Raw genomic sequence first — 26,659 nt, 5'->3', positions numbered from 1 at the left:
TGCACACAGTTCTGGATACAATGTGCACATACTCTGCTGGGTCCAGCTGCACAGCAAATCTGGAGCCCAGAAAAGGAGAGGCAGAGAATAAACCATTTGCTTAGGTCTGGATCTTTTCTAGAGATGCTCTTGAATAAGGAACAGGAGCAGGGCAGCAACCCAAGGAGTCAATGTCCACAGCCCAAGCCCTTGTCCTGCATATTGTGGGAAGACAGTAATAGGGTTTTCACACTAGTCCTGGTGTGTAGAGAGTGGAATGTGCCTGAGCAGGCATGTGGGCAGAGTAAATCCTTGTTACAACTCAACCTGAATCACTACAGTGACTCAGTGAGAAGGACAGGAAAGATAAATGGATTGGTGCAGATTTAACACTAGTGGTGTTTACTATCACATTAGTGTCTCAGTGATTTTACAGAGACATCTTTGCAGTAAAGATTTTTAGTAAAACTTTCTGTGAATAAACTTGCTCCAGGAAAATAAAGTAAGCACCCAGGCTGCAAGCCCATGTAGAGCTCTCTGACCAGACAGCACAGTATCTGACCTGGGATAAGTATCCATATTCTCTGTAAATGTGTAAAATGTATACCTCTCCAAAATTAAGATCAAGTAATTTGTGCTAGACCTTACTGAGAAAAATCTATTTGTTAGGGAACTTGAGCTAGTAGCATAACTTTTGGGATAAACAATGAAATGTAATATTGAATCTCATTCTGCATTTCCTGAGTAATTTTTCTGCATTGTAAAATTGAAAAAAAAATACGCCTCTTGAGTATTTTTAGGTCAGTTAAGGACATTAAAAAACACTCTTTTGGCTCTACGGAAGCGAGTTATTCACACTCACTGACTGGGAGGTTCAGTTTTAAATCATGCTCTTCACTGATTCCTGTTTGAAAAGAATAAGCAGAAGCTTAAGATTTTTTTAAGATTTAAAGATTTTTAAGGTTTAAGATACTTTCCCATGAAAGTTTCACATTCCAGGATATACCCTATAGAATTTGTATCTTCCAGAATGTATTGAAATTATATTGTAATATATAATACTCTGTGTAATATATTATATATATTATAATATTATATTATAATTATAATATTATATATTTTAATAGATAATGCTCTGTGTATTAAGTTCTCGTCTGATGAAAGTATAAGTAAGTATCTCATATAATCTGGATTTCAAAAATATAAATGATCTCTAGAGTCACAAATCTGGTACTTCACATCTGAAATTATCAAATGCTCACAGTTTATAATGTTAAGGACTGTAGCCAGGGTTGAATTTATGAACAGTCTCATTTGTGTCTTCTTAACTCCATGTAAATCTATGTGCATATCTTAATTGAAGGCGCATTTGGAGGATTATTTGCATGAAAACTGCTGATGAAGATGTGTGGAAATAGGAAAGTTATTTTAAGACAGCTATAGTAGGGTATTTTCCTATCCAGGATGTTTGTTAGCTCTGACAAATCTTTGTTAATTTTGTCTGGCTGTTTTCATGAATCTTTGGATTCCAACAAAAGCTAATAAATCCAGCTATGAATGCTTTAAATACAACTACATTTCAGAGAATATGAATCAGAGAAGGACTACATATATAGCGTTGATACAGAAGAATACACATTTGTTGCTTTGTGCTGTGCAGTAGCATTCAGAGGAAGACTTGCTCCCTCATCAAATTTCCATACATTTGAACTGCTCTCGCCCAGAGTTAGGGTAAATTGCATGACAAATGTTAAAATCACCACCACCCATCCCAGGCAATCAAAGTAGCTACTGACCTTTAAATGTGAACACATTCACAAACCAGTCTACCAACCATCTGCTGTGACCTGACATTTCCATTACTGGCACTCCTGTCTCTCACAGCCCCCTTCCAAAACACCACAAATGTGATGATTTGTGCCCATGGTGGCTGCCATCTCCCTCTGTGAAGTGCCCTCAGGGAGGGACGTTTTGCTTTCTTTGGCCCTTTTATTTCCAAGCTTACTTTTTTCTCTAAATCCTACTGAATCATAGCTCTATTTGTCAGGAGTGTTAAGGGAGTCACTAAATCTCCCAGACCTGGGATCCTGCTCCCCAGCCAACATGCCCAGCCAGGAATGGTCCCAGGTGATCTCTACATCCCAGTCCTAAGGATTTGGCTGCTGCTCCTCTCCAGCTCACAGGTCTAGCTGGCAGCAAGGTTGTGTCTGAGACACACTGGCACACACACAGGGGTCCCTGAAGTGACAGACACACACACACAGAGCAGCATGGGCAGCACAACCCCTCTGTGATGCCACCCAAACTCAGAGAAGGACACGCTGCCCTGTCCTCTTCCTCCCGTCCAGGAAATCAGAATGCAGATTCGCTGGTGAAAAAATGTGTGCTCTCATTCTCCACATCCAGAAACACACACTCAAACGTGCTCAGTCCCCTTAAATGTTAGTATGGCCTCTAAGCCTGTTAAATACCCATGCTTGGGAGTTCTGGCAGTGGTATACAAGTCACCTTCAGCTTCCTAGATAGGGCAGTGTGCTGTTTGAGTCCTCCAGATGTGGAAATGTTTCATCCAACTCACCAACCAGTTCAGCTTGAGGTTTGCTAGTGAATAATACACACACACACACACACACACATGCAGAGGATTAAATTCACTGAAGAACTATTAACACACACACATCTCTCCAGCTGCCAGCACTTAGACTTCTTACACACCAACACACTACCTGATTCCTCCAGCTGCTGCTGGCACCTGGACCTTTCAAGACACATACAAAACACACATACCAGTCCCTCCATTGCTGGTCATTAGATCTACAAGCCCTGTGGCCTACAGTCCCTCCAGTTCCAGGCACACAGACCCTTCCGTGCAAGTACCTCCAAGTGCTACTACCCAGATCCACGAGCCCTAAGACCTGTGCTCTCCTCTGCTCTTTTTTGCAGGGGGGGTCTCTCCAGTTTCTAGTCCCATTTTCCCCCACTTGTTTTTGGATCTTTTGATCCTTCCCCTAAGTCATTTTTACATAAACCTACAAGCCTTTTCTCATAGCCCATATCTCAAGCAGCCTCAACTTTTCCATAACACTCATGTTAATCATATTTTCCCTTTCCTATCAGTTAATAATTTTTTCAGGTTGACATTATTGAGGGTTCTGCCTGAGTAGTTTCTCTAATGGACCATCAATCAGTGGCTGAAGCATTCTGGATCCTCATTATTATCTCTGCTGTTACTTCCTCGTTAATGTGTGTCTGTGAGGTTCAGTTATTACTTTCCTCATTACTTGTTATTTCTTTTATAGTGAGTAGATCACAACCAAATAACATAATGAACCAGATGCTCCCACACTCCACAAACTCTCACACTACTGAGTGACAGCTGCAGCAGGACTGAGAGCTGCTGGGTACCCTGTGAACACAGGCTCCAGCTCCCCTTTATTATAGACAACTGTACAACGATAATATAGCAAACTTAGACTTTCCTGTGTTGTCTGAAATTCAGGATGCCGTTTTCATGTTTTCTTCATGTTTAGGTAGACTTGGAGGACAAGGCAGGCATGTCACACAACGTATTTCCATTCTTCTCCATTGCATGATGATACACAGCCCTGTCAGACACTCCACTGACTTTAGCACAGTATTTTATCCAGATGATGAATTATTTTCCAGACTTTACAAACTTTTATCATGATGGTTTAGATAAAAGGAACAGAAAGAATGATGACGTAGTTGTGGTTTTGAAGTGATGTTCATCTTGTGTCTTTGATGCTTGTTTGCATTATCTTCAGAAGGATGTTTTAGTCTAAGTGGGGAGAAAAAAACAAACCCACATCTTAAAAGTGTATAGGGAAGGGAAGTATGTGTATAATGTGAGAGCATTACTTGCTAAGAAACCAAAACTATTTATTGGAAGGTCATAAAGTAGCAGTGTCAAGTATCTGACACTGCACAGAGGTACTGCAACTCAATGGGGTATCACACAAAGAGTATTAGTACAAAATTAAAAGTGGAACTCTGCTTTCTGAAGGACATTCCTCTTCACTTTGTTTACAAAATTTCTCCTGTGCCCTATGAGTCCCTCTAAACTACGTCACGCTTGCTACTTCCAAGACAAGCCTCTACTTAATGTAAGAGTCCATGTGTCTCAGGCTGTGAAATATCCCGTGAAAACATGCCCAAATGCTGCTTCTATCCAGTACATGGTATTTCTGATCCTGTCATCTAGACAGTTTTAACCTGCTGTGTTCTTAACCCTTCCTTAAGTCAGTATTTCCATGGCTACTTCATGCCTGGCACAAAAATGGCCTTTGAATGTGGAAAATTAATTTTTAGATTTGCTTTTTGTTTTAGTATCCTGGGATGCATTTTTAGCAGCATATCCAGATATTTTAAGGGGATATCTTTAGTAGAATACGCAGTAATAGATTAAATACAAGTTTACTGAGCAGAAAATATGGTTTAATTACAGATTGAAAATTAACCCCTTTGTTCACACTGAATGTAGGCTGTCATTGGGGCAGAGTGGAGGGGGGTGGAAGAGGAGAACAGATTTTCAATTAAGAGGGGTTTTGGTGTTTGATAAATTAGTGTCACTTAAAGGAGCTCTTTAATTCTTAACCTGGAGTATTTAGGCTTCAAAAATGTGACATCTTCCCATTTATTTCTTATTTAATTTGATTGTTTGCTATTTAGTGAATATAGATATGTGTGCATGTGTCTGTATATTTGTTGAAAGAGGCAAAATACTTACTTCTTCTAGAGTCAGGCTATCCTTATTCTCCTTTCCTTGTTTGTATTTCTTTTTAAGGCACACTGCAGTTGTGATGGTGACAATAAGCATTACAACAAACACAGTTAAGGTTGAAGAAACAGCTATTACAATATTTTCTCGAGTTGTGCCTTTCCTTTCACACTTTTCTCCCATGTACCACCAGTTGTCACCTGCTGGACATCTGCAAAGCAAAAGGACAGACATGTGCTATCACCTAAAGAACAAAGGTGTGAAAAGGTCTGCCACAGAAAAATGGTATGTCTGATGCAATTTCTATATCCTAGAGCATAATGAAGTTATCTTAAAATGGATTTCTATTTTAAAGTTGGCTTGAGTAGCCCACTGTCCTTACACACCTAAATGTACTTCTTTCAGCTTCCTGATTGTCTCATAGATTGTGCCTTCAGAGAGAGCCTTTGCCAGAAATCCTAAATGCCTTCCTGATCCTCCTGACCTCTTAATCCTTGGTTGCAGCTGATCTATGGAGCTGCTTTTTTTTTTTAATTTTCAAATTTAAAGAACTTGTAAGAGCTGCCTCTGCTCTCACCCAACAAGCAGGTAAGAAAATAAATTAACAGCCCAGCAGTCATCCAGTTTTAGGACTGAAAACAACCTCCAGGCTTTGATTCCATCATCTTACCCAGCACCACAGTCACCATACCCACCCCTCTACCTTGGTTATTCCTTATTTTATTCCTTATGCTCTAGCTCCTGTCTAAGCCATTTATTCAGGACTACCTCAGCCCTGAAAACAAGTCTGTTTGCAGTGTTGCAAAGATGTTGCCTGCTGGGGGGACTCCAGGTGATTCAGCTTGAACAGATGTATCACATTCCTACCCATTTCCCAACAGAAAATCAGGATGGAAAGTGACTGCTGGTCACACATTTCTCTAGGACAGAAAGTAGGTTGCAAAGGCACTAAAGCTTCAAAGAGTCCAGAGATGTCAGAAAACAAATGTTTTCTTTCCATAGTTTTGAAATGAGGCAAAACATTAGGCATAATTTTTATTTTTGTCTTCTTGAAACATCCTCTTGACATTTACTCATATTTGTGACCTGCTTCAGATGAGTTGCACAAGAAATACTTTTTAAAAGGTTTCTAAATGGGGGTATATAACACTTAATGAGTCATCCTGACTCTTGTGGCTCTTGGCCTTATGTTTTCTTCACAGCACTCCCTCAGTCTACCTGACCTGGCACAGCATCTAAGGTTACTATCTTCAGCCTCAGAGCTTATTTGAGAGCTGGAACAATGCTAATCAGGCAGGTAGGTTACGTAAATGTATCCACAGAGAATTAAATAAAAGTTGATATTAATCTTCTTGCCGGGCAAACAATCTTTTATTCCTCAGCTTTCACTGCTGGCTTCAAAGGTGAGTGACTACACGTTGGTAATTCATGGTCATAATTTGCACTGTACAATGTTTCTGAACCAAATTTTAAAATAATGTCTACTCTGCTTCCTACCTGATAAGTATTGAAAATCTTCTCTAATGATATAAATGCTCTTTTCTTTCAATTACATTTATTCAGCTCTTCTACATTTTTCTATAGGGAATTCTAACGACTTGGAGTAATACATTACTGAAAATAATAAACACATTTAAAATATAATTTACAGGAAAGTCAAGCAGAGTACTTCAAAATTATCAAATGCTGAGGTTAGGAGCTTTGTTGCCCAAATTGGCCATAAGTTCAGTCTCACAGGAGCAGTTACAAATGCTTGCCTTAATCAGCTACAGTCTGTCTTTCCTTTCATTAGGAGCAAAGATTTATTTTCTTAGGAACTTCCATTACTCATCCCAAAACTGCATTTGAGAGTGAATAAAGGCAATTAGTTACCTGCACAGCTGTGCTTTGTTTACTATAACACAGACACCATCGTTTTCACAGTGGTTGTGTGGGCAGAAAGCTGGAACCTCTGGATCTGTGGGCTGGCTGGTGGTGGTCTCAGTGGGAGGCTTGTTGGTGGCAGTAGGGTTAGGGCTGGGTTCAGTGGTGCCAGCTCTTGTAGTCGTAACAATAGAGGGTGGAGTGCTTGGCTCAGTTGACAGGAGATGTGATATATCTGCACAGTGAAAACACAGGAAATACAGTCTTTGCTTCACTTTATTTTTCTTATTATTCTAATGATAATTTCTAATAGTAAAGAGCAGTAAGTTTGTCCAAATGTATAACGGATAAACAGTCTTTTCTGCCTTTCAGGAGCATGATGTCCTTTGGAAATGTCCTCTAGGATTTTTTCAGAAACAGGTATTTTTATTCAAAATAGTTTGCACAGGATTAGCATTGTTTAAACAACTTCATATGAGATAAAGAAATTATACTGTGTATTTACCTGTTCACAAATTTATTCAAACATATGATTTGACTTTAGATACAGGCATAATTCAAATACTGCTCAAGTGCAAAGTACATCATGTGTATTCCAACTGCAGTGCTAGTGACTTAGTATCTGACACTGTTTACTGCATTGTAAAGACTATCAGCTATGTTTACATACCTTCCATTGTTAAAAGAATATAAACACCATCTTCTTTAATAAAGTCGCGGCTTCTAAGTCTCTCATGAGTTAAAAATGCGCTTGTTCCAACTCCTGGACCTTTCATGTATTTAGTTCCATTGGGATAAGTTGCTTCGGATCCCACTTTATCTGGCCTATCCCAAGTATATTTTGATGAGGATTCTGAGTTAAAAAAAAAAAAAAAATATTGTGAATGCGAGACTGCTCTGGATTTGTCTCTCAGCAGAAGTCTCAATTACCTGAGGTTCTCCACTGATGAGAGGCACAAGACAATGGGGATCTTCAATGATTCGGTTTAGCCTGAGGTACTGAGAAAAGAACCTGCTGAAGATGAGGTTATTGGAGAGCTAGTTGAAAACCTGTTGTATTTTCTTTTTAGTTCTTTAAAGTGAGGTGGTCAAGTAGGTAAGTAGCATATAAATCATCTGTAACATGAGTTAATGCAGTGCTTCTCAAAAGAGAGCATCTCCTGCAGTAGATGTGGGGCATAAGATATTTGAACAACCTAAATTATCACAGATCACTGATGCCTGCTCCATCAAACCCTGTTCTAAAACTTAAAGCTGAGCGTGATTGTCCATGAATGAATCTGACAGGGGGAGAAAGAATTGCCTGCTCCAACACCTCTCTGGTTAGATAAAGACTGTGTGTTACAAGGCTTCCCTTGGGAATTATGGACTATTTGCAATATATGAATAAACAAGGGAGAAGGAGCAGAGGGCAAACAGACTGCATGTCAGCATGGTCAGAGAAGGAAATGGGCTATGCACTGCGGCTGTCACAGCAGAAAGCACAAGGAAAATGTGCTTTTCCAAACATCTTTGGAGGACATGGTATGGTGTGTCTTTCATTTACACCGAGGACATTAAGTCTTTCTAGATTACCCACTTTATTTTCATCTAGAACCAGTGCCATAGAAAATGGAATGTAAAACATACTGGTTTCAAAATAATAATATGAATTGGATGGTTTCCCTCCTTCCTTCCTTCCTTCCTTCCTTCCTTCCTTCCTTCCTTGAAAGTCCAGAAAACTAATTTGCTGGCAGAGATGGGGTTTTTTGGCAAAAAAGAAGAAAGTCATTGTGGCTTAAAATCAAACTCTATGCAATGCTGAATGTGGGTGTTTTCTTTAATATCTGTCTCTGTAGAGATTCCTACCTTTTCTCAGAGTTACTTTTTACCTCAACTGCCACCCTTCCAAGTTATTGTGGACAACGGTCCTTATCTTCTGACACCTTGAACAAGTACAGATTACATAAAATGAATCAGTACTTTGTCCATCTGGAGGGTTGTGCTGACATCACTGTACCTTTGACAAGGAGGGCAGGGATTTGTTTGAGAGTTGCTGCACTTTTATTTGGTATAAACTGCCTGTGTTTTTAATTCAGTATTTTTCTTTTCACAACTTCTGGAAAACTCCCATTCTCATTAAAAGAGAAATAAATGTATCCTCACAGACTATATGAAAGAAACTTTAGGGATAGATCATCCACCTGTTTCTTATGCAAATGCAACTTTGAAATCCAGAGTTCCAGCTTAACTTGCTTGTAGGTTTAATTTTTTCTTGTCCGTGGATCAATATTATAGTTGCTGCAAACATACGAAACATTCCAGAAGCTAAAAAATATGCATTAATTTACACAAAGAGGAGATGTGATCCCTTGTCTTTTGGTTGTATTTTACATGTTTGATTTTAACTAACCTGATATTCTCAGAGGGTCTGTTGTTACACTTCTTTGGTTTGACATCTGTTGACGAATATCAGGATGCTGGTCAAGCAGGATCATGGTAACTTGTTGCCATGGACAGGGCCATTCCAAAGTATCATCATTTGCTCCAGAAATCAAGGAAACGTATATTCCTAAATTAAATGGGTTATCAGTGGTACCATTTACATACAAGCTGATCTGAAAAGCATATCCTTTACTAGAGTAAAAAGGTGGACTGTATATTATCCCATTGCTCCCTGCTGGACTTGTGTTGAGGAGATGTGTGAAATTTCTGATATGCCAGACGTGGTGGGGACACTGAGTTTCTGACAAGTTGATGTCATCAATAGAGAGGCCTCCATTTGATAAGCCACTTCCTCTCACGCCTTGAAACACAACCCGGAATTTATTCGTGACATTCAAGGAAACATGATGGAGCTGCCAGTAGGTCTCAGGTGAAGCTGAAAAACAAGGGTAGAGATTTCTGAGGCAACACTACAGTCACACACTGCACAGGTCTGTGGACCCCATAACAACACTGCGTAGGAATTTTTCAGTTCCACTGGCACTGATGTGATGGAATATTTCTTCTGTAAATGCTACTTTTTCAGTTCAAGATCATATTTGCTCTCTACAATATTTTAACAGAATTAATATGCATAATAGCGCTTATTGATGGGTTTATAACTGCTTTTTCTTTTACATTTTAAAATAAAAATTCATTAAATTAATCCAAATATTGAGATTATTAAATCCACAAAAATAGTTTTACCTGTATTGTTAAAAAGAAAAAAATCAGAACAAGTTATATTCAAATAACTGAGCAACAACATGCTTCAACAAAAAATGTTCCAGAGGATTCTGGAAACCTAGAACTACAAGACTAGTTCATTCATTTATTTTTGTATTTTTAAATGGCTTGTTGGAAGCTTGCCTATGTAGAACCACTATTCACCCATCATATGATTAATGGTACTAAGGTCAAATTAAAGCCAGTGATTTGCAAAAACTACTTTGTACAATAAAACCTCACTGCAAGTTTGATGCTGCATCCAAAAGTGCCTGCACTAGCAAATTCCACTTGACTACAAGAGCAGTCTACACAAAATCAAAGACCTTTGCACAGGGGTCCTGTGAGGTCAATGAAAGTACAACACTCTTTTTTAAAAGTATGTGCACCAAAATAGTTTCTTTTGCGGCCTGGTTTTAGTTCATCTGCACAGAAGACCAGCTGCAATCATTGAACAAGCAGTGCCAATCCCAGGTACAGAGCTCATGCATCACTCTCCTAATAACCCTAAACACAATGGATCTCAAATATAATTCTTAATTTCTTGACATTTTTCATTACTGCTATCATTAGGAGGGAAAAAATTAACCCAGAAGCAAGAAGAAAAGCACCCCTCTGTTTTTTCCATGAGATTCCCTTCTGCATAAGATAAAGGATGTTTACATGTGATATGTGCAGTTCAAAAATCCCCAGCTGCCACAGACCAGTAGGAAGGGTTCGGGGGTTGTCCCTAAGCTTCTTGAACATTGTAGTTCAGTGCTAACCTGTGAGCAGCTCAGCCAGGGTGTCAGACCATGGATGGAAGGGACTGTAGTGTCAATGTTACTTGCACGTTATTGACTGCATTGGTGAGGGTAACCTCTCACTTGAGAGAAGTGAAAACAGCTTGGGGGAAAAATGATCTTGAACCATTCCTAAAAGTTTTTGCCACAGATTGTCAAAAGAGAGTGCCTCTTTGGACACACTTCTGAGATCAGAGACTTCAAAGGAAATTATGGGCTTGAAAAAGCAGGAAGGGGAGACAGAGCCTAATAGAAAAAAAGTGTTTGTGAGGAAGGCTGAAGTCTGGAGAAATTAATCTTGGCATCAAGCTAGAGTTTGAAAGAGTTTGGAGGGCTCAGACTGATGTGAAGTCTACACCTGCCTTAGAAACTCTGACATTAAGGATGCTTGTTAGCTCAGAGGGCGCAGAGAGTGAAGCCATTGGTGTGAAGAAAAGAGTGGAAAAATGAAAACAGGCACCAGCAGCAGCTGAGACAAAAAGAGACAGAAATGATACCTATTCAGTAAAAGAACTTGCTCAGATCCTCCTGAACTTGTAGCTGAAATGGAGACCACATAATAAGTTAAATATTTGAGAAAGTAATTTAATCATAAGGTGACTTTGGCAATTCTAGCTTAAAGAGCTCTTGTCCATTAGCTGACCTCAACTGATCATTCTGTAGGCCATAGGCTCCTAAAACCTAGGAATTTTATCTTCTTCAAACTACAACTCAAATCATGATCTCTGCTGCTCATATATTTCAGTTTTTATCTTATATATTAGGTATTCCAGGGCACTTGTGCTTTCCATTTCTTTATTATATTTTCTTATTAATTGTAACTTACTCTAATATTCCAACTTCATCAGCTGCTATTGATACCAGCAATTCTAGAACAGTTAAAATGATTGCTCATGGAATTTTAGCTAGTTTGGTGAGAAAACTATCTTGCTAATACAAGAGTTTTATATTTGTGGTAATTTATTATATTATAGGAAAACAGCTGACTGAGGATCCATCAGGTATAATTTCAGCAGCAACGAATCAAGTACATAGATAGAAAAGAAGCCAAAGAACAGCAGCAGGAAATGAGTGACTTTGCCACAATAATTTCCCCCAGTACTTTTAAAAATACTGAGTACAGATTTAAACAAGATGCAATTTTATTCCATACCTTTTATCTCTTCAATGAATCTCAGAGTGCCATTTGGATTGTCTGACGTGTACTCCCTGACCCAGACATTCAGCTGGTCATTCTCATTACCACTGTTATATAAATAGAATTGTAAGCACTGAAAACCTCTTTTGGGATACAGAATTCGGCTCTCCAGGACAGCTGTGCTTCCTTCTCTTCCAGCACTGGTGTTGAAATGCATGAAGTAGCCAGAATCTGCCAAAAGTCAATGTGAAATGAGTGGTGGAGGGGAGAGAAATGAGAATTTTCCTGGTGTACTGGGTTTCTTAATGCTGTATTGAAATAACTCTAGAAGATACAGTCAGATCAGGGTCAGGTAGATCCTGTACAAATCTCTGACTGAAGACTGTTACCTATTCACATTTTCCAAAGGTAGAAGTATTCTCTTTGCAGCATTTGTCCTCATTTCATTATCTCTAGCAAATTGTACTCAAAACCATGGATTTTTACTCTTTACCTAGTGCCAGTAAATCACAGTTGACTCTCTGGAGAACTCGTTTAAGCTCCTGAACTCTTGGACCTTTATGACAGGTTGAGATACATCTAGCTAGATTGTCAATTAATTTTTCACCTGAGCCCTGACAATATGCAGTTCAAAACCCTACTCCTGTCCAAGGACTTATTGAACAATTATTCAGAAAAGCAGCAATCTATTTGGTGTGCCTGTATCACAAGTTCAATGCTTTATATACCTCTCATGACTGCATGTGACACTAAGACCAAAAAACAGATCAAAAGAGATAAGGACATTAGATCATCTGAAATAAGCAGAAAATCAATATATCACATGATGTCCCTAGGTATGTAGATTTATGCTGCTTAGTTAAAAAATAAACTGTAATTTGTCAAAAAATAAACAGATAACAAGGTCAAGCTTGAAGAAAACTTGCATGCCTCTGCAGAAAACACTTTCCAGAAAGATAAGAATTTTTTTCTCATACCTTTGCACTTTCCCATATTAGTGTGATCAGTATTTGGCCCAGCAGGAACCTGAGACAAACGTTGCCAGTCACTGTTATCATCTGAACTTTGAATCATGCCACATATATTTTCAAGTTCAAAACTGCACGTGTCCATGAAACTTAGGGAGGAGGCTACAACATAAAAAAAGAAAAAAAGGTGAATCTCTATTACATAACATATTTTAATTCTGAAGGTCCAAAGCCATGAGCAGAGAAACACTACATGCAAACCCCAATTAATCAGTGGCTTCAAATACAATCAGTATTCATACATAAAATGTTCAGGAACTCAAAACACTTAGTGATTAACACTGACATTAATAAGATGTCATCAGGAACACTCTGAGCCCTCAGCAAGCACAGGAGGGCATCTGCTAATTATCATATCACATCTTTTATTTATAAAAGGAACACTAATACCAACCCAATCCACACACCTTCATATTATAGTCAAAATGTCCTGAGACTTCCCATTCTTTGTTCTGCTTTCTTTGGGCCATTTCACACAAGGCCACAGATTTTGATACAAGATCACTAATGTATCAGCTGGAGTGTAAATTTTGAAATATAGAAAAGCAGAAGCTATTTGAATGGAATAAACAAATGATTTTGATTGATCTTGATTTTGCAAATGTTGAATTGAAAAAAACAAAAAACCCATTTGGCAAAGGTATATTTGGGATCAGTGAACATTTCATGTCATACAAATTTTACAATATCTTTCATATAACAAGTGAATAATTAGGTGAAGGAAGACTGTGCAGTTAAATATGAAAGGGAGAACACCATATGAAATATTTTCTCTCTCTAAAGCAAACTCTGGATAGATGAAAGATACCACAATCCAGGTTTATCCCTATTCTTATTTTTGTTTCCCATTATACAATGTCTGTGTTCATGTGTATTACCAGTCATGACTTGAAAACAGCTAAGTTAATGAAATGCTTTTTAAACTGTGTATAAAATATTGTGGCTCAAAGGTTTAAAGGATTCATTGCATAACAAAAAGACCTTTAGTATCACAAAACTCAACCTCAATAACATGCCAAATGCTTCACTTAAGCTGTAGCTCTGGGAAGCACTTAGGTATGAACTCCTGCCAAATCAGTTCTACTGCTGAGGTATTTTGTGCTGTCCTCACAGAAAGCTAAAAACCCTCTAGAGGTTGCAAGGTAATCAGAAATCTTGGATAACTGATATCTTTTAAGATACAGTTCAGTACAATGTTGTAAAAATGAAGAAAAGGCCTTCACAGCAAATGTTATGTTGACTGCTGGAGAAAGAAATTAAGCAAAAATGGAGAATCATTAGATGAAAGAAGTCTTTGAAATAAAAATACAAAACAAAACAGGAAATTGATTTGGCCAAACAGGAAGGAAGTAACCTAATGACCTTAATTAGAAAGTGCTGGCTGGCATGGAGTGTTGCCCTAAATGACAGGAATACAGAAAAGCAAGATTCAGTAGATCATGATGTATTTCTGAAATTCATTCCTGAAACAGGCGAAGTGGCAATGAGTGAGGCAGGCTGTGAATTCTATCTGCACCAAAAGCCAGACACTTGCTTGGTATGTAGTGAAAGACTGGACTCAGAAGAAAATATATGGGGGATGAGTGCCAAATCCTAAATTCCAGAGGCTGAGGGAAACCTCATGGTCAGTTCTGTCAAGCAGTATGCTCCAAGGGGAAACCAGACTAAAATCTACTGTTATCATCTGGCCTGAAAGACAGCAATGAATTACAGATTGGAGCAGCACTAAACTGCAGTCAGAATTTCTTGTGCTGTGGGTTGTTTTCTTCAATTTAGGAACCAAGATTCACATTTCTAACACAATTTCCTGTCCACATGGCCTCTAGAAGAAATTTAGCTTAAACATTTCCTTAAATCATGTGCAGCAAATGAACTAATCTTTTGTGTGGGTGAGGGCTGGGACCTGTTAAGCACCATCCTTCCTGGCACAGGTGTGTGATTTGACAATATTTATGTCTCTGCAAGTATCATCCACACAATACACATCACATGAAGCCAAGAGGTGGACTGGGGAGCAGGGCAGGTCCTGATTGCACTGAAGGTGGTGGAAGTTTTGTCACTGATTTTAGCAGGACTGGGGCTTTTTTTTCATTTGGGGAATGTGCCTATGGGTTAGGAATAAAGTTAAAATGTTATGAAGTATTTCTGTAATGCCCAAGAATGATGGAAAATAGATAAGATTAATGGAGAGGAAGAAGGACCCCATCCCCTGTTAAAGACATCCTTAGCTGGAAGCATTTTTATAATGCTTAATTGATTGTGCAGCAAGTGCTAGAAATTTAGACCTAGATAAATAGAAATATTTTCATCAGAATTTTACACTCAAAATTTTAATAAACTAATTTGATAATTGTTTAAGGAATCTGTATAATGAGGCTTAAATATAATTGTAAGCCAGTATTCACTTTGGGATATCGTAAAAATTTTCTTCTGAGCCCAGGGCATATTGAATGCAGCAACAATTAAAGAATTATATTCCAATTTGATAACAGAATTATCTAGATTTCTCTGTCTCTTACTTTCATTCAGCTTTGTAAAATAAACTCCACCTGAGCAAAATAACTCTTTTGACCACTTTTGTAAGAGACCAGGTTTGAAGATAAACATGAAAATTTAGAAAGCTTGCATTTTATTCAGAACAGCATCTGTACCCTATTTGCATGAATACCCACTCTGTCTCACAGATTCCATGAAAGTGGAGTTAGGTATGACAGCCACAGCAAAGATACTCATTTCTGTGCAGGGTCTGAGCCACAGCTGTGGAATAATACAGGGAAAAAACAAAAGGCTTTGTGCAGAAGCACACATTTTAAACAGCCACCCAAGGGATGAACAAAAATCAGCTGCTGAGCGAAGCTGGTTTTTAACTAAAGGTCAGATAAAATTGCACAGAAACCTCTGCTACTCAGCAGTGTTTCTGCAGGAGGGCTGTTATTTCTAGCTGTACCATTATTTCTGGTGTTTTTAACACAATTCACTTCCCTAAATATGTTAGTATCTCTTTCACTTGTGTCTGGATGGGTCCAGCATGTACATACCACTCTCATTTCTTTCAAATTATTCTTTCAAATAATATAAAATAAATGGAGAAACTTACTGCAATTGTACAGCTGGTTCAGTTTCTGGAGGTCGTACTCACTGAAATCCATTCGCTGTCCTATGACATCCAAGAAGTCTGGTATGTTGGTGATGATGGTGGGCTCAGTTCCATTCCTGAATGCAGTCTTGCTGTAGTGCATCACAGAATTGTAGTCATAGGGAACATTCAGGGAGTCTGATGTTTTATCATCGTATTTATTGAAATTATGTTCTTTACCTAAATGGCAAAATTGAAATGAAAGAGTGTCTGTTGCTCAAGGGAATCAAACTTTGGTGTAAAAACTTACAGTGACAGAGAATCTATCACATCTCAAAATAATTTTTGTAGTCATTTACCTGTACTTACTCCGTAAAACAGTCTTATTTCCAGTCTAGGGCTATTTACTTTCGTCTTTCAGCCACTGATGACTTCTGCTGGATGAAGCAAATTTTTTGCTACCAGAAAACTTTTTCCTGTGGAACTACTCGTAAACTTTGATAGGCTTGTGACACCGAAGAGTGGAGAGAGTGTTTCAGTAGTCAAAGTACTGCAATTTGCAACTGTTTCTAATCTGTATTCTCTGATGTTCAATTGTAGCCATTTTAGGTAACAATAAACAATTTAGAGTTGTCATCAGATAAGCTTCCAGAATTTAGCTTTATAGATGTTTTCTGGAGTATGAGCAAAAAACCAATTGCTTACTACCAAAGGGGAGTCAAGATTTAAATCAGTCAAAATACAGTAACTATATTCTGGTCAGTGTAAAAAAAAATTGCAGCAGTTTCAAATGTCTCACAATAATGCAACTTGTCACTAAACAGTCAGCAAAATATAATGGAAATCAAATAACAGAGTCTAAGTAATTTTCTCTAATATATAATTGCATATGCACCTGACTATTGATCACAACTAAGTAAGAATGCATTAGATTTAATCATTATCCAGTTTTTCAGTCTTCTGTGTACTTATGTTAGGAAAACATCAAGTCTGTGTGTATAACTTTGTTTTTGAACAGTCTGAAAGTCACAGAGGATGACAACCTAAAGAGGCAGAAACAGAGCAAAGTCCTGAGGAATTCTGCGCCATCTCTCAGGGTTGTGCCAAATATACCAACACTTACAATTCACAATCTGCATTGCTAAAGTAACTGCTGGTGTGACACAAACCCTGAAAGGTCTCTCCTGCCTGCCCATCCTATGCACACTCTGCTCCCTCTGTTCTGCTGCCTGCACCAGGTGTAGAAGACAGGCAGAAAGAGAAGGACCAGTGTTTTCCCTGGAGGTTTTCTATTGGCTTTGGTCACAGCAGATTTTTCAGACTTGTAGTGGGGGGGGAGGTTTAGTTATTTTTATTTCATTAAGGGCTTCTAGAGTAAGTGTGCTTTTAGAGTATTCATTTAAACAAACTAAATCATCCTCTTCTGCTGCTCTGTGGTACAACACGTAGAATAACAGAATTCAGATCTCTAATTAGAGCTTTGGAAACTGTAATGGCACAAGGAATTACAACAGCAACAGGCAAATGAGCAAATTTCTGTTTCAAATAGATGTCCCTTCATATCTAATTTATTGATATAATGCCTTTGAAAAGTAAGTCCAGGTGAGAGAATAGCATCACCACCAAAAGATGGCTGGAAGGGATATTCCACAGCTAAACTGCTAACAGCAGAGATTGAAAGGAAAAGCAGAGGAGTGACTGACCAGACTGAATCCTGTCCCAGACAATGGTCACATAGTCATCCCGGTCAGACCGTGACTGCTCATGCCAGAATCCCAGGGCGTGCAGGAATTCATGCTCGATTGTCCCAATCCTGTCGCAGTTGGCTCCAATGGAGAGTTGCTGCAAGCCCATTTGCATGTTTCCCACTGAGGACCAGCAGCTGGCATTGACACAAAATGAGAGAGGGCTCTGTAAGATGCACACCATCCCCGTGCCATGCAAACCTCAAAACCAGTCAACAGGTATATTTTCAACATTTAAAAATGTATCTTGAAGTCACATTTTGTTACAGAGAGCACTTTTCCATTGATCTGTTCCTTATCATACCCCTTCCTCTCACACTTAGCTCTGTTTCGATGAACAAGAAGTTCCTCGTCTCTGGCTCTATTAGAAGAAAAATGTTGAGCTATTTGTGACAAAAGAAGACTGATGATGATTTGTTTGGTACTCTGGAATATCAAAGGTTGTGGGCACATAACTTAGAACTACTAAATTACTTGAAATTAACGATTTTCAGCTAGACCATAATATGTGACTGTGAGCCTGTCCCTATCATAAGGAGAAGTGGGCTCATGAACATTCTCTCCTCTGCCTGCTTTTCTCTGCACTGTTTTGGCCTTTTACTTTGTGTGGGACTGTGGTTGCCAGGCAAGGTGTGCTTCTGCATGGCTTCTCAGAGGCTGGTGGGTTTGACAGTACTTTCCACAAGCTCTTTTCTTTCTGGCTCTCTGTGAACTGCCATGCCAGAGCACTTGCTGCTCTCACACACTCCCAAGTAAGAGCAAAACTGCAGCTGTGCTTCAAGATTTTATTAAAGGGTGAAAGAATTTAGTGAGTTATCTGCATAGGCCAATAAAATGGCACCCCATGTCCACAAACTAGCAGGCATAAATTGATATTTTATGCAGCAAATAAATCAATACTTACCCAATGAAGTACATAAAATTAATCGAGCACAAAATATGCCACAGGATTTGCAGTCCTATCACCCCAGAAATTTAAAAATTAAAGCACACCATGTGCTTTCAAACTCTGTAACTTATTAGTGCAACATATTCCCCAGTATTTCATTTTCCACAGAGCCACACAGGCCTTGCCTATTGATTAATCATTAAAATCACAACACGAGGCCCGGTAAGAAGCACATGTAGCATCCCTAATTTAATTGCAAGGTCTTTCCTAGAACGAGGCCTCATATTGATTCTTGTATTGTGCAGAAGTCCATCACAGGCCTGGGTCCACCTCCAACCAAAGCCACCTCTGGTTTCACAGCTGCTGCACAGTGCACAGCAGGCTACAGCAGGCACATCCAAGACTCTTGGCAAAAGTAACATCCAAACAATAGTAGGTGCAGCTGCCCCTTGCCTTTGGTCTGCCAAATGCCTACAACACTGTCATTCAACAGCCACAGAGGGAGTAAATACATGGTCTGTGCCACCCTGCACTGAGAATAAAGCTCGGGTGAGTGGGACATGGCACTCCAGAGCAATGAACCCTGTGTCAGCAGTGTCTTCTGGAGGGGAGAAAGGAAAGGGAAGTCCAAGCTTTCCCCAGCTGGGTGAGAGCTGTATTGCCTGTGACTCAATGCTCCCTGCATTGTTATCAGAGGTTGGAGGAACAGGGAAGTACTTGCTCAGACTAATCCCACCATCCCCTTTTTGGGGCTGTAAATAGACACACCCCATCAGTTGCAGTGGTGCTGCTTATTTCAGCATGTCCTGCTACTAATTTTCTTCCCATAGGGTCACAGATCACCAATATCAGCTCACAGACATTTTGACTGATCAGCACCAAGCTGGATAGCCAGAGATCTGTGTCAATTCACTCCTGCATGGATTCCCTTTGCCATGCACAACAGTGTCAAAGACCTGAAGTGACCTCCCATGAGTGCTCCATGAAAACCTGATTTTCCATGTGAAAATACTAAAGATTATGTTCATCCTCCCTGGTCTGTTAATCATTTGATTCTACCTCACCGTGCTAGTTTTCCTGCTGAATGAGTTCTACTCTTCATGAGAAGAGTAAGGTGAAATGGCATATCCATTGCAGGTCTCCAGACTCCTTGTGAACTTTTCAGCGACATCTTGCCACATCTGATTATCCTGCATTTCTGTAATTCACAATTACACCTCATGTGTTTTGCTCAGCACACAGGCAGGAGTTAACATAATAGTGGTAGTAGCCCAGGTGAATGATAGATGAAGAATGTGTACAGGGAGAGGACTCTTTGTACAGGGTCTTGATACACTCTGTACATACACCAGAGCCTACTAATGCATTTTTACACAGGGCAGCCAATACAACAAAAGACAGGTGGCTTCTTTTGTGGCTGACTTCATTTGAATTCAAAAGGGTACTCCAGATGAGGACTTTATGGCCTACTTCAAATCCTTTTGACACAAAAGTTCCCCCACATTCCTCTGTTTTATAGATGTTAGCCAAGATCAGAAAGGCAAAGAAGTGATTTATCAACCTTTACTTGGTGTGGTAAAATTTTATGTTGCCAGGAACTTTGTGTGCCTGTCTGGACTGAGGTCTTTAGTCAGCAGATAGAACAGTCCTAACTGATTAAAAAAACTCTAAAACATTAGGAACAACAGAAGAAAAATGGGTTGGCTTACCCAGCTTACACCTTGTTCCATTACACTAGAAGTAAGGAATGGCTTGAAATGAAAGCAGTTCATTTAGGGTCAGTCCTGAGTTCTTTGTACAACCCAAGATGACTCATTAAAGCTGGATGGACCTTTTCAGGAGACTGCACCATTTAGCTCCAATCTTTTTAAAAGTTCTGCTGTGGATGTGTCAGTTAAGGTGATGGAAACACTTCAGGGCAGGCCACACACCTGGCAGTGAGGGCAAGATATCCAACTAGAAAGGATTCATCTTCCTCATCACCATGACTCATCTATTTTTAATAGACAGATAAATGAAACATTGTGCAGAGGCCTCCTACTTGCCATAGGCTAAATAGTGTGGTTCTTTTTCAGGTACAATTATTAGCAAATTCAATGCATACTTTAGGGGATGAAGGATTACAAATTCAGCTACATGAGTTTTCCATTTAGCTCAAAAAGCTGGAGTCATTAGCACAGGAAAATGCATTGCTCCCTGAGTCTCCAATTATACATCTTTTAGAGTTGAGTTTCAGTGTCATGTGTACAACATGAACACCAGCAAATACAAAGAGCCAGAAACCAAAGAAATTTTGAAACAATTATCTGCTACAAATATCTCAGAACAAGCCAAAGGGAAAGAGAAACGTTTTTATTATCAGAAAATCTTTTCCCATTTATGAATGCATTCTCATATCAGGAAATGAATTTCTGAAAGCAAATTTCCTCACCAGGCTATCAAGCTCTCCCTGTTCTCCTTTTCTATAAGAAAAATGGTTCAGCATAGAGTGAAGAATATATTTGTTCTTGTTGCACTGTTTTGTCAAAGAATGTCTTAGAATGGAAGAAGTTGGGGCAATTTTGACTCCTTTACCGGGGTCTTATTTTGCAAAATTTAAGATGAAATAGCATGACTACTCATCAAAAGAGGTAAATAAAGTAAAACATCAGCAAAATATCTCAGTGTTGTACAACATTTAAAAATATTGCTTTTTATCTGAATGCTCATGTGACATTGTTCAAGTGCAAATCCATTGTTACATTCAAACAAATTCATTGCCCCACAGTGAGAACTATCATATTTCTCCTTGGTTTTTCTTTTCCCCTAGAAGCCCAGGTATACTAGGAATGATCAGCTGAAAATAATACTCATATATCCAAAGAACAGTCAGGAACATAATTGCTTTATTTCTGATATCTTTTAGTACATCCAGTAAAATATCTCTTAAAGGATTTGATTTCTTCTTATATTTAAGAATAAATATAAGTAGAAATTGTTCATTATCACTAAGGTAATACCTCTTTTGGAAACTATGACAGTTTAAAAAGGACTGGGTAAATGGAGACAACAAAAAAGTAAAATCATTATTAGATATATGAGTTTTAGAGTGAATACTGGCCATGAGAATAGTCTGAAAGCTAACATAATGAAAGTTATTTTGAATTGCTTCTCTTACCCACTTCCTTTGAACACAGATATGTAATTCTTCTCCCCTTCCCAAGGTTTGAAGTCAATACAGGTTTTCAGTCGATACTGTTCAAATGCCTTGAGGATGAGTCCCTTAGCATTCATTTCTGCAAAGCAAACAGTGTTCTTGTCAATACTGAACTGAAAGATTTCTACTATTATCTATATGGAGCAAGTCCCAAGGGTGGGTCTTGCTCCAGCAATCTTTGATCAAAATATTCAGACTTTTTGTTGGATTAAGAACCAAGGGGGAGACCTAAAAAACATAAATTAGGGTCTTGCAACACTGTATCTTGCTCTTGCTTTGCTCCTGTGTAATTTTTCTTTGGTACTTATGTATCAAATATGACGTGATGAGTATATAGAAGGATAGTGTGGGGGGGTTTTAATTTTGTAGATTCTTTCATTTATTTTTTTGAGATTTATGTAAACAAGTATTAAATAGATAGGAAATGAAGACTTCATATTTTACCTAGTACAGAATGCAGGCTACAGATCCCTCACTTTATTTCTCCACAACTTGAATTTTTTAGATTATAACCTTGTTATCTCCTCTAAGCAATTTGCATAGCTTCAATATAAAGATTTAAAGGATGGAGTCAAATTATAATGTGTCTCTGACTCACATTAGGGGACTCAGCAATGTGCCACTGCAAACTGTCTGTCATAATGCCATTTTGCCTTCACTGCTGTGAATGATGTAAATGGCCAGGTAAGCTTCCTGTCCTTAAAAATATCTTCAGTGTACTCTTTGCATTTCTGCTTTGTAGAGTTTCATGTCTCAGACACAAGATTTTATAACCAAAATAATCTGCTGGGCCATAGCAGGATAATAATTCAAGAAAGGAGGTGAGAGCCAGTGCTGATACCAAGATTATAAATCCCGTTTGCACACGCTCAGCCCCATTCCTGCTGTGGGAAATGGCCTGTTCTAGATTAAAAGAGGAAAGGACACCACAGGAGCTTTATCAACCTGTGTCTAACAATTCAGTCAATACAACACACAGACATTGTGAAAGGCAAGTACTGTACCCAGGCTGTCCTCAAGGACGTAAGGGATAACATGGGGCCACCGATACTTGTCACCAATGATGGAGTTTCGCTCCTGTACCCAAGAAAGAAAACAAGTATACAGTCCTCAGTAAAAAGGGATTTAGCATCAGGGACTACAATAGTGCTAAAGCAAACCTACAATTCCAAGTAAGACATAAAAGAAAACAACGAGCTCAAAAAGCTTGAAAGATCACTCAGAGGTCTGAGGTTTGGGTTTGAAATCCCTTCATGCCTTTCTACCAGTGTCTTCAACTTCTGCTGCATTTTCTCTTAGAAATTACCCAAGCTTTTGATACATATGCATGGGATCTTCTGCTCCTCTGGGAAGCATTAAGATCTAAAGTCCTCAAAACCGTACAGAGATTAATAGTTTTGTAATTTTTCATAATGCAAGGGTTTGTTTCTGTGCCTTTAGCAAGTACTGTCCTTGCTTCCAGTGACATATTCAGAACATATATCTCCCAAAAGGGAGAGTAAAACACGATTTTCAAACTAATGATAGTGAGTGCAAGACACATTGGGAGTTTTCTACTATATATTTTTGAGATGTAAATGTAATTTTTTTTTCATTGATCAGATAAGGATGCTGGCCAGATGCCTTAAAATGTGGTATTAGAGATCTAAATTTTTTTATCGGTTTTAGTCAATCTGCTTACAAGATGAAGGTTTTGCAGTGCTGCTCAGTAAATTTAACTGGCTCAGAATAAATATTACACAGATAAATGAAGAATTCTTTTCAGGCAAACCTGCCTGGATGATTATCCGTGCTGTCTAATCTCTTAAAAGTGACAATGTAAAAAAGGAAACAAGAAGCTAATAATATTGATCTAATCACTGAAGAGATCTCATGCTGGATAATGTTTCGGCAAATGCTGCTGACTCTTCCCTGTCTATGACATTTTGTAGAATTCCATCCCCTATCATCTTCAGTTTATTGTTACATAAACAGCATTTATTGTTTGTAAGAGCAGGATGCATCTATTGTTTCCATGCCAGTGATATTTTACATTTAAGTCAATTACACATTTTTGGCTTTGTATTTTATATTTGAACTCACCCCAGGAAGTTTGATGTCTCCCTCAAAAAGGTCTAGTCCTAAGGCTAAAGGGAAGAGGAGATTAATATTCAGTTATTGTATTGATCTGTGACTACTATAATGAAAATTATAAAAAAATCGAGACTGAATTTTGAAAAACCTTCATTTATGTCGAAGATGTCCTGATCAATTCCTCCATCTACATCTATTTCTGAAAAATAAAAAGACAAGAGAAGTAGGACATTAGCCCTTGCTGTTATCTTTATGAAGTGTGAAAATTAATGCAATAACAATAACAGTAATTATAAATCTGTGTCTGTCCTAGCAATGTTTATGAGCAGCTGGTTTTGTTGACTGCCTTCCGTGCATACAAATTGATCTCTAAACAGAACTCACCAGTTGTCTCTGGAGCAGGCTGGGGAGGGGAAAGAAAAAAAAGATATTATTAGAAAGGCACATAATGAAATGCAGCTCGCGTTACTTTCTCAACAGTATTAGAGATTTGATTCAAGCTCAACTGACAGCACTTAGCACATGGCTTTGTATTGGATTGACTGCACCCACTGCCTCCTCATCTGACAGGAAATCTGTATTTGCTCGTGTGGCAGCTTTGTGACCTCCCCACCTCAGGATGCCCAACAAGTAATTCAGCCACTACTGCTTCTGTGGAGGCTTCACAGTTATTTTTCTCTCACAACTCAGGTAGTGACAAATTGTCCTTCACAAATGGGAAAGATAGGAGCTTATTATTCCTATGGAATCAAGTATTGCTACTAGTCAGCAGCTGTACAGAACCTATGGAAGGTATTCTGAACTTCCCATTACAAATCTGAAGACTGGAGGAGAGAATGAGTGGTCTGGCATTATACAGTAAGGCCTTGAAGGACTGGGTACACAGCCCAGCTCACCTCAGCCCCAGTCCAGTGCCCTACCTGGACTCTATTCACCTGAGTAATTGCAACTCAAATACTCCCTTTGCAACATGGACAATCCACAGACCATAATGAGATATAGTGACATATAATGAGGTGTACATAGAACAATTTCCTTGCCATAACATGTCTATAGAATCTAATCTTAACTCTTTTATTTGACTGGACTCTTCATTTTTGGACTGCCTTGGACATACTTGATGTAACACTTCATGACTATTTCTCACATAGTGAGTAAAATCCGGAACACCTTTTCTAAGCAATTGGTCCTGAGTGTCTTGTATTTGTATGTTTAAATAGAAGTACACAAAATGAAGATTAAAAACATCTTTATATTCTAAAATAAATGTAACAGCAATTCTGGAAAAAAGTGTGGGATTTTTACTTTTATTTTTATCACAGTTTTTCCCCCTGTTTTTCTTTCTCCGTATAAATAATTTATTTTCTGTACATGCAGCTTTGCATGTAGGACTTCTTTTTCCAGTGTGATAAGCATCTGCAACTTCCACTAGAAGTAATAAACAACACAAAATCAGAATGCTGAAAACTAGCAAAAATCAAGTCCATGCAGTCCCTAGGAACATTAATTGTGGTAATCTCTAACATCTCTACAATACGTAAAACAACATTATGGCCAGAATATTCAAGAGAGATTCAAATGCATATGTTCTTCTAGACCTGAGTTTCAACACATAATGAGGGGAACAATTTTGAGGGGAAAACTCTGAGCCGTAGAACTGACTTCATATAAAAATGTTAACCAAACACAGAAAGAAAATCCTACCTTCCATGAAATTTCAAGGTTCAGAAAGCTTTGAAATTGTCAGATTGCCCCATTTTAGCCTCATAATGAAAGATTTTTACTCTGAAATTACTGTGTTTTAAAAACTTCAGCAAATGGCAGAAAAAATTATTGTAAATACAAAGGCCAGAAATCTCATTTTATGATCCACCTGAACTAAAATTCACTCAAGGTGTTCCTTCACAGTTTTTGTCAGATTTTGACCATTTAATCTGGTTGCCTAAGAGAGCAAAACCATTTTTGCCAAACCAAGTGGAGTTTATAATTTCTATGTTTAAGAGACATAATTCCTAATTGGCATCAGCTGGCACAGCAAACATTTAATATTTAACTGTTATAAACAGCTAAAGTTTTTAACCAGCTTCTCCTGTTTCCTGGGTTTTTTTGTTTGGTTTTTTTTTTTTTTTTTTTTAGTGAAAACTACCACTCACGTGCATCCTTGCTCAGTCTAAAGTCAGGATTTTGATCTTGAAGGGTCAGTTGCAGAAACCACTGAGTAGAATCTGTTTCCTGACAGAATTTCTCCTGAAACAGCCCTGCTTCAGGACTTTGCATTTTTGGATGTTTTTAAATTTGTCAGGTTGTAAGTGTGGTGACTCTTAAAAACCCAGTATCATTGCGGAAAAATTACTAACTCAATTGAAAAACTGGTTTCAGAGTTGGGCAGATGCAAATGCTGAAGAATTAATACTGATCTCACATTTCAAAAATAACTGGTATCATTCAGGTTTACACTGATACATGAGAAATAAGGATGGGGACTCTAGAAAAAAACCCCACAACAGTATACACATACAGCTTAGTAACTGCAGATTATCTTGTTCAGACAAACCATCCATACACCTGAAATGTCAATAGACTCCTCCTACATGTTGAATTTTTGTTGCACATGTATCGCACCATTTCAATATATGGTACAAAGTACATAATGTACTTGGCTATCACTACATCAGACAATTCATTATCACTGTGCATAAAACAGTATCTACATATTCAAGTTTTGAAATGAAGGTGCAGCTTGTAAAACAAGTTACAAGTACATGGGCAAAGTGTGCAACACATTTTAAAGACTTCATTTGCTTTTAAACTCCCATTCAAACAGATTTCTGTGAAGAAAAAAAAATTACAAGTAAACCTTGCAATACTAAAAATATAAAACCACATCACTGCATTTTACATTAAAAATTACTGATGGAGGAGAAGAATCACACCCATATATGCTGAATCCTCTTATAAGCATT

At 38.4% G+C, this 26,659-nt stretch overlaps 1 protein-coding gene across 1 annotated transcript; it reads right to left on the bottom strand.

The window, feature by feature from the left end:
- Positions 1-1,566: 1,566 nt before the first annotated feature.
- On the bottom strand, positions 1,567-25,704 carry MEP1B (meprin A subunit beta). The gene is made up of 14 exons (XM_014874342.2): positions 24,081-25,704; positions 23,845-23,895; positions 23,706-23,749; positions 22,628-22,700; positions 21,585-21,702; positions 17,497-17,675; positions 15,815-16,033; positions 12,667-12,819; positions 11,705-11,920; positions 8,973-9,440; positions 7,251-7,433; positions 6,590-6,815; positions 4,727-4,928; positions 1,567-3,778 (listed from the first exon to the last, which is right to left on the bottom strand). Exons 5-14 carry the CDS (start codon positions 21,698-21,700, stop codon positions 3,761-3,763), a joined length of 1,980 nt encoding a protein of 659 aa, XP_014729828.2. The 5' UTR covers positions 21,701-21,702; positions 22,628-22,700; positions 23,706-23,749; positions 23,845-23,895; positions 24,081-25,704; the 3' UTR covers positions 1,567-3,760.
- Between the last annotated feature and the right edge of the window lie 955 nt (positions 25,705-26,659).

This window comes from Sturnus vulgaris, chromosome 1 (genome assembly GCF_052056855.1).
Source record: "Sturnus vulgaris isolate bStuVul1 chromosome 1, bStuVul1.hap1, whole genome shotgun sequence".
In the NCBI taxonomy this organism is placed as follows: domain Eukaryota; kingdom Metazoa; phylum Chordata; class Aves; order Passeriformes; family Sturnidae; genus Sturnus; species Sturnus vulgaris.
Note: the sequence above shows the minus strand (reverse complement) of the source record. Positions and strands in the feature narration are given on the sequence as shown.

Coding starts and splice junctions, on each gene's coding strand:
- MEP1B (XM_014874342.2), bottom strand. CDS start 21,700: ATGAATGCTAAGGGACTCATCCTCAAGGCATTTGAACAGTATCGACTG. Junction 6,816..7,250: donor TATTCTTTTAACAATGGAAG/GTATGTAAACAT, acceptor TTCACTGTGCAG/ATATATCACATCTCCTGTCA. Junction 4,929..6,589: donor AACAAAGCACAGCTGTGCAG/GTAACTAATTGC, acceptor TTTGCTTTGCAG/ATGTCCAGCAGGTGACAACT.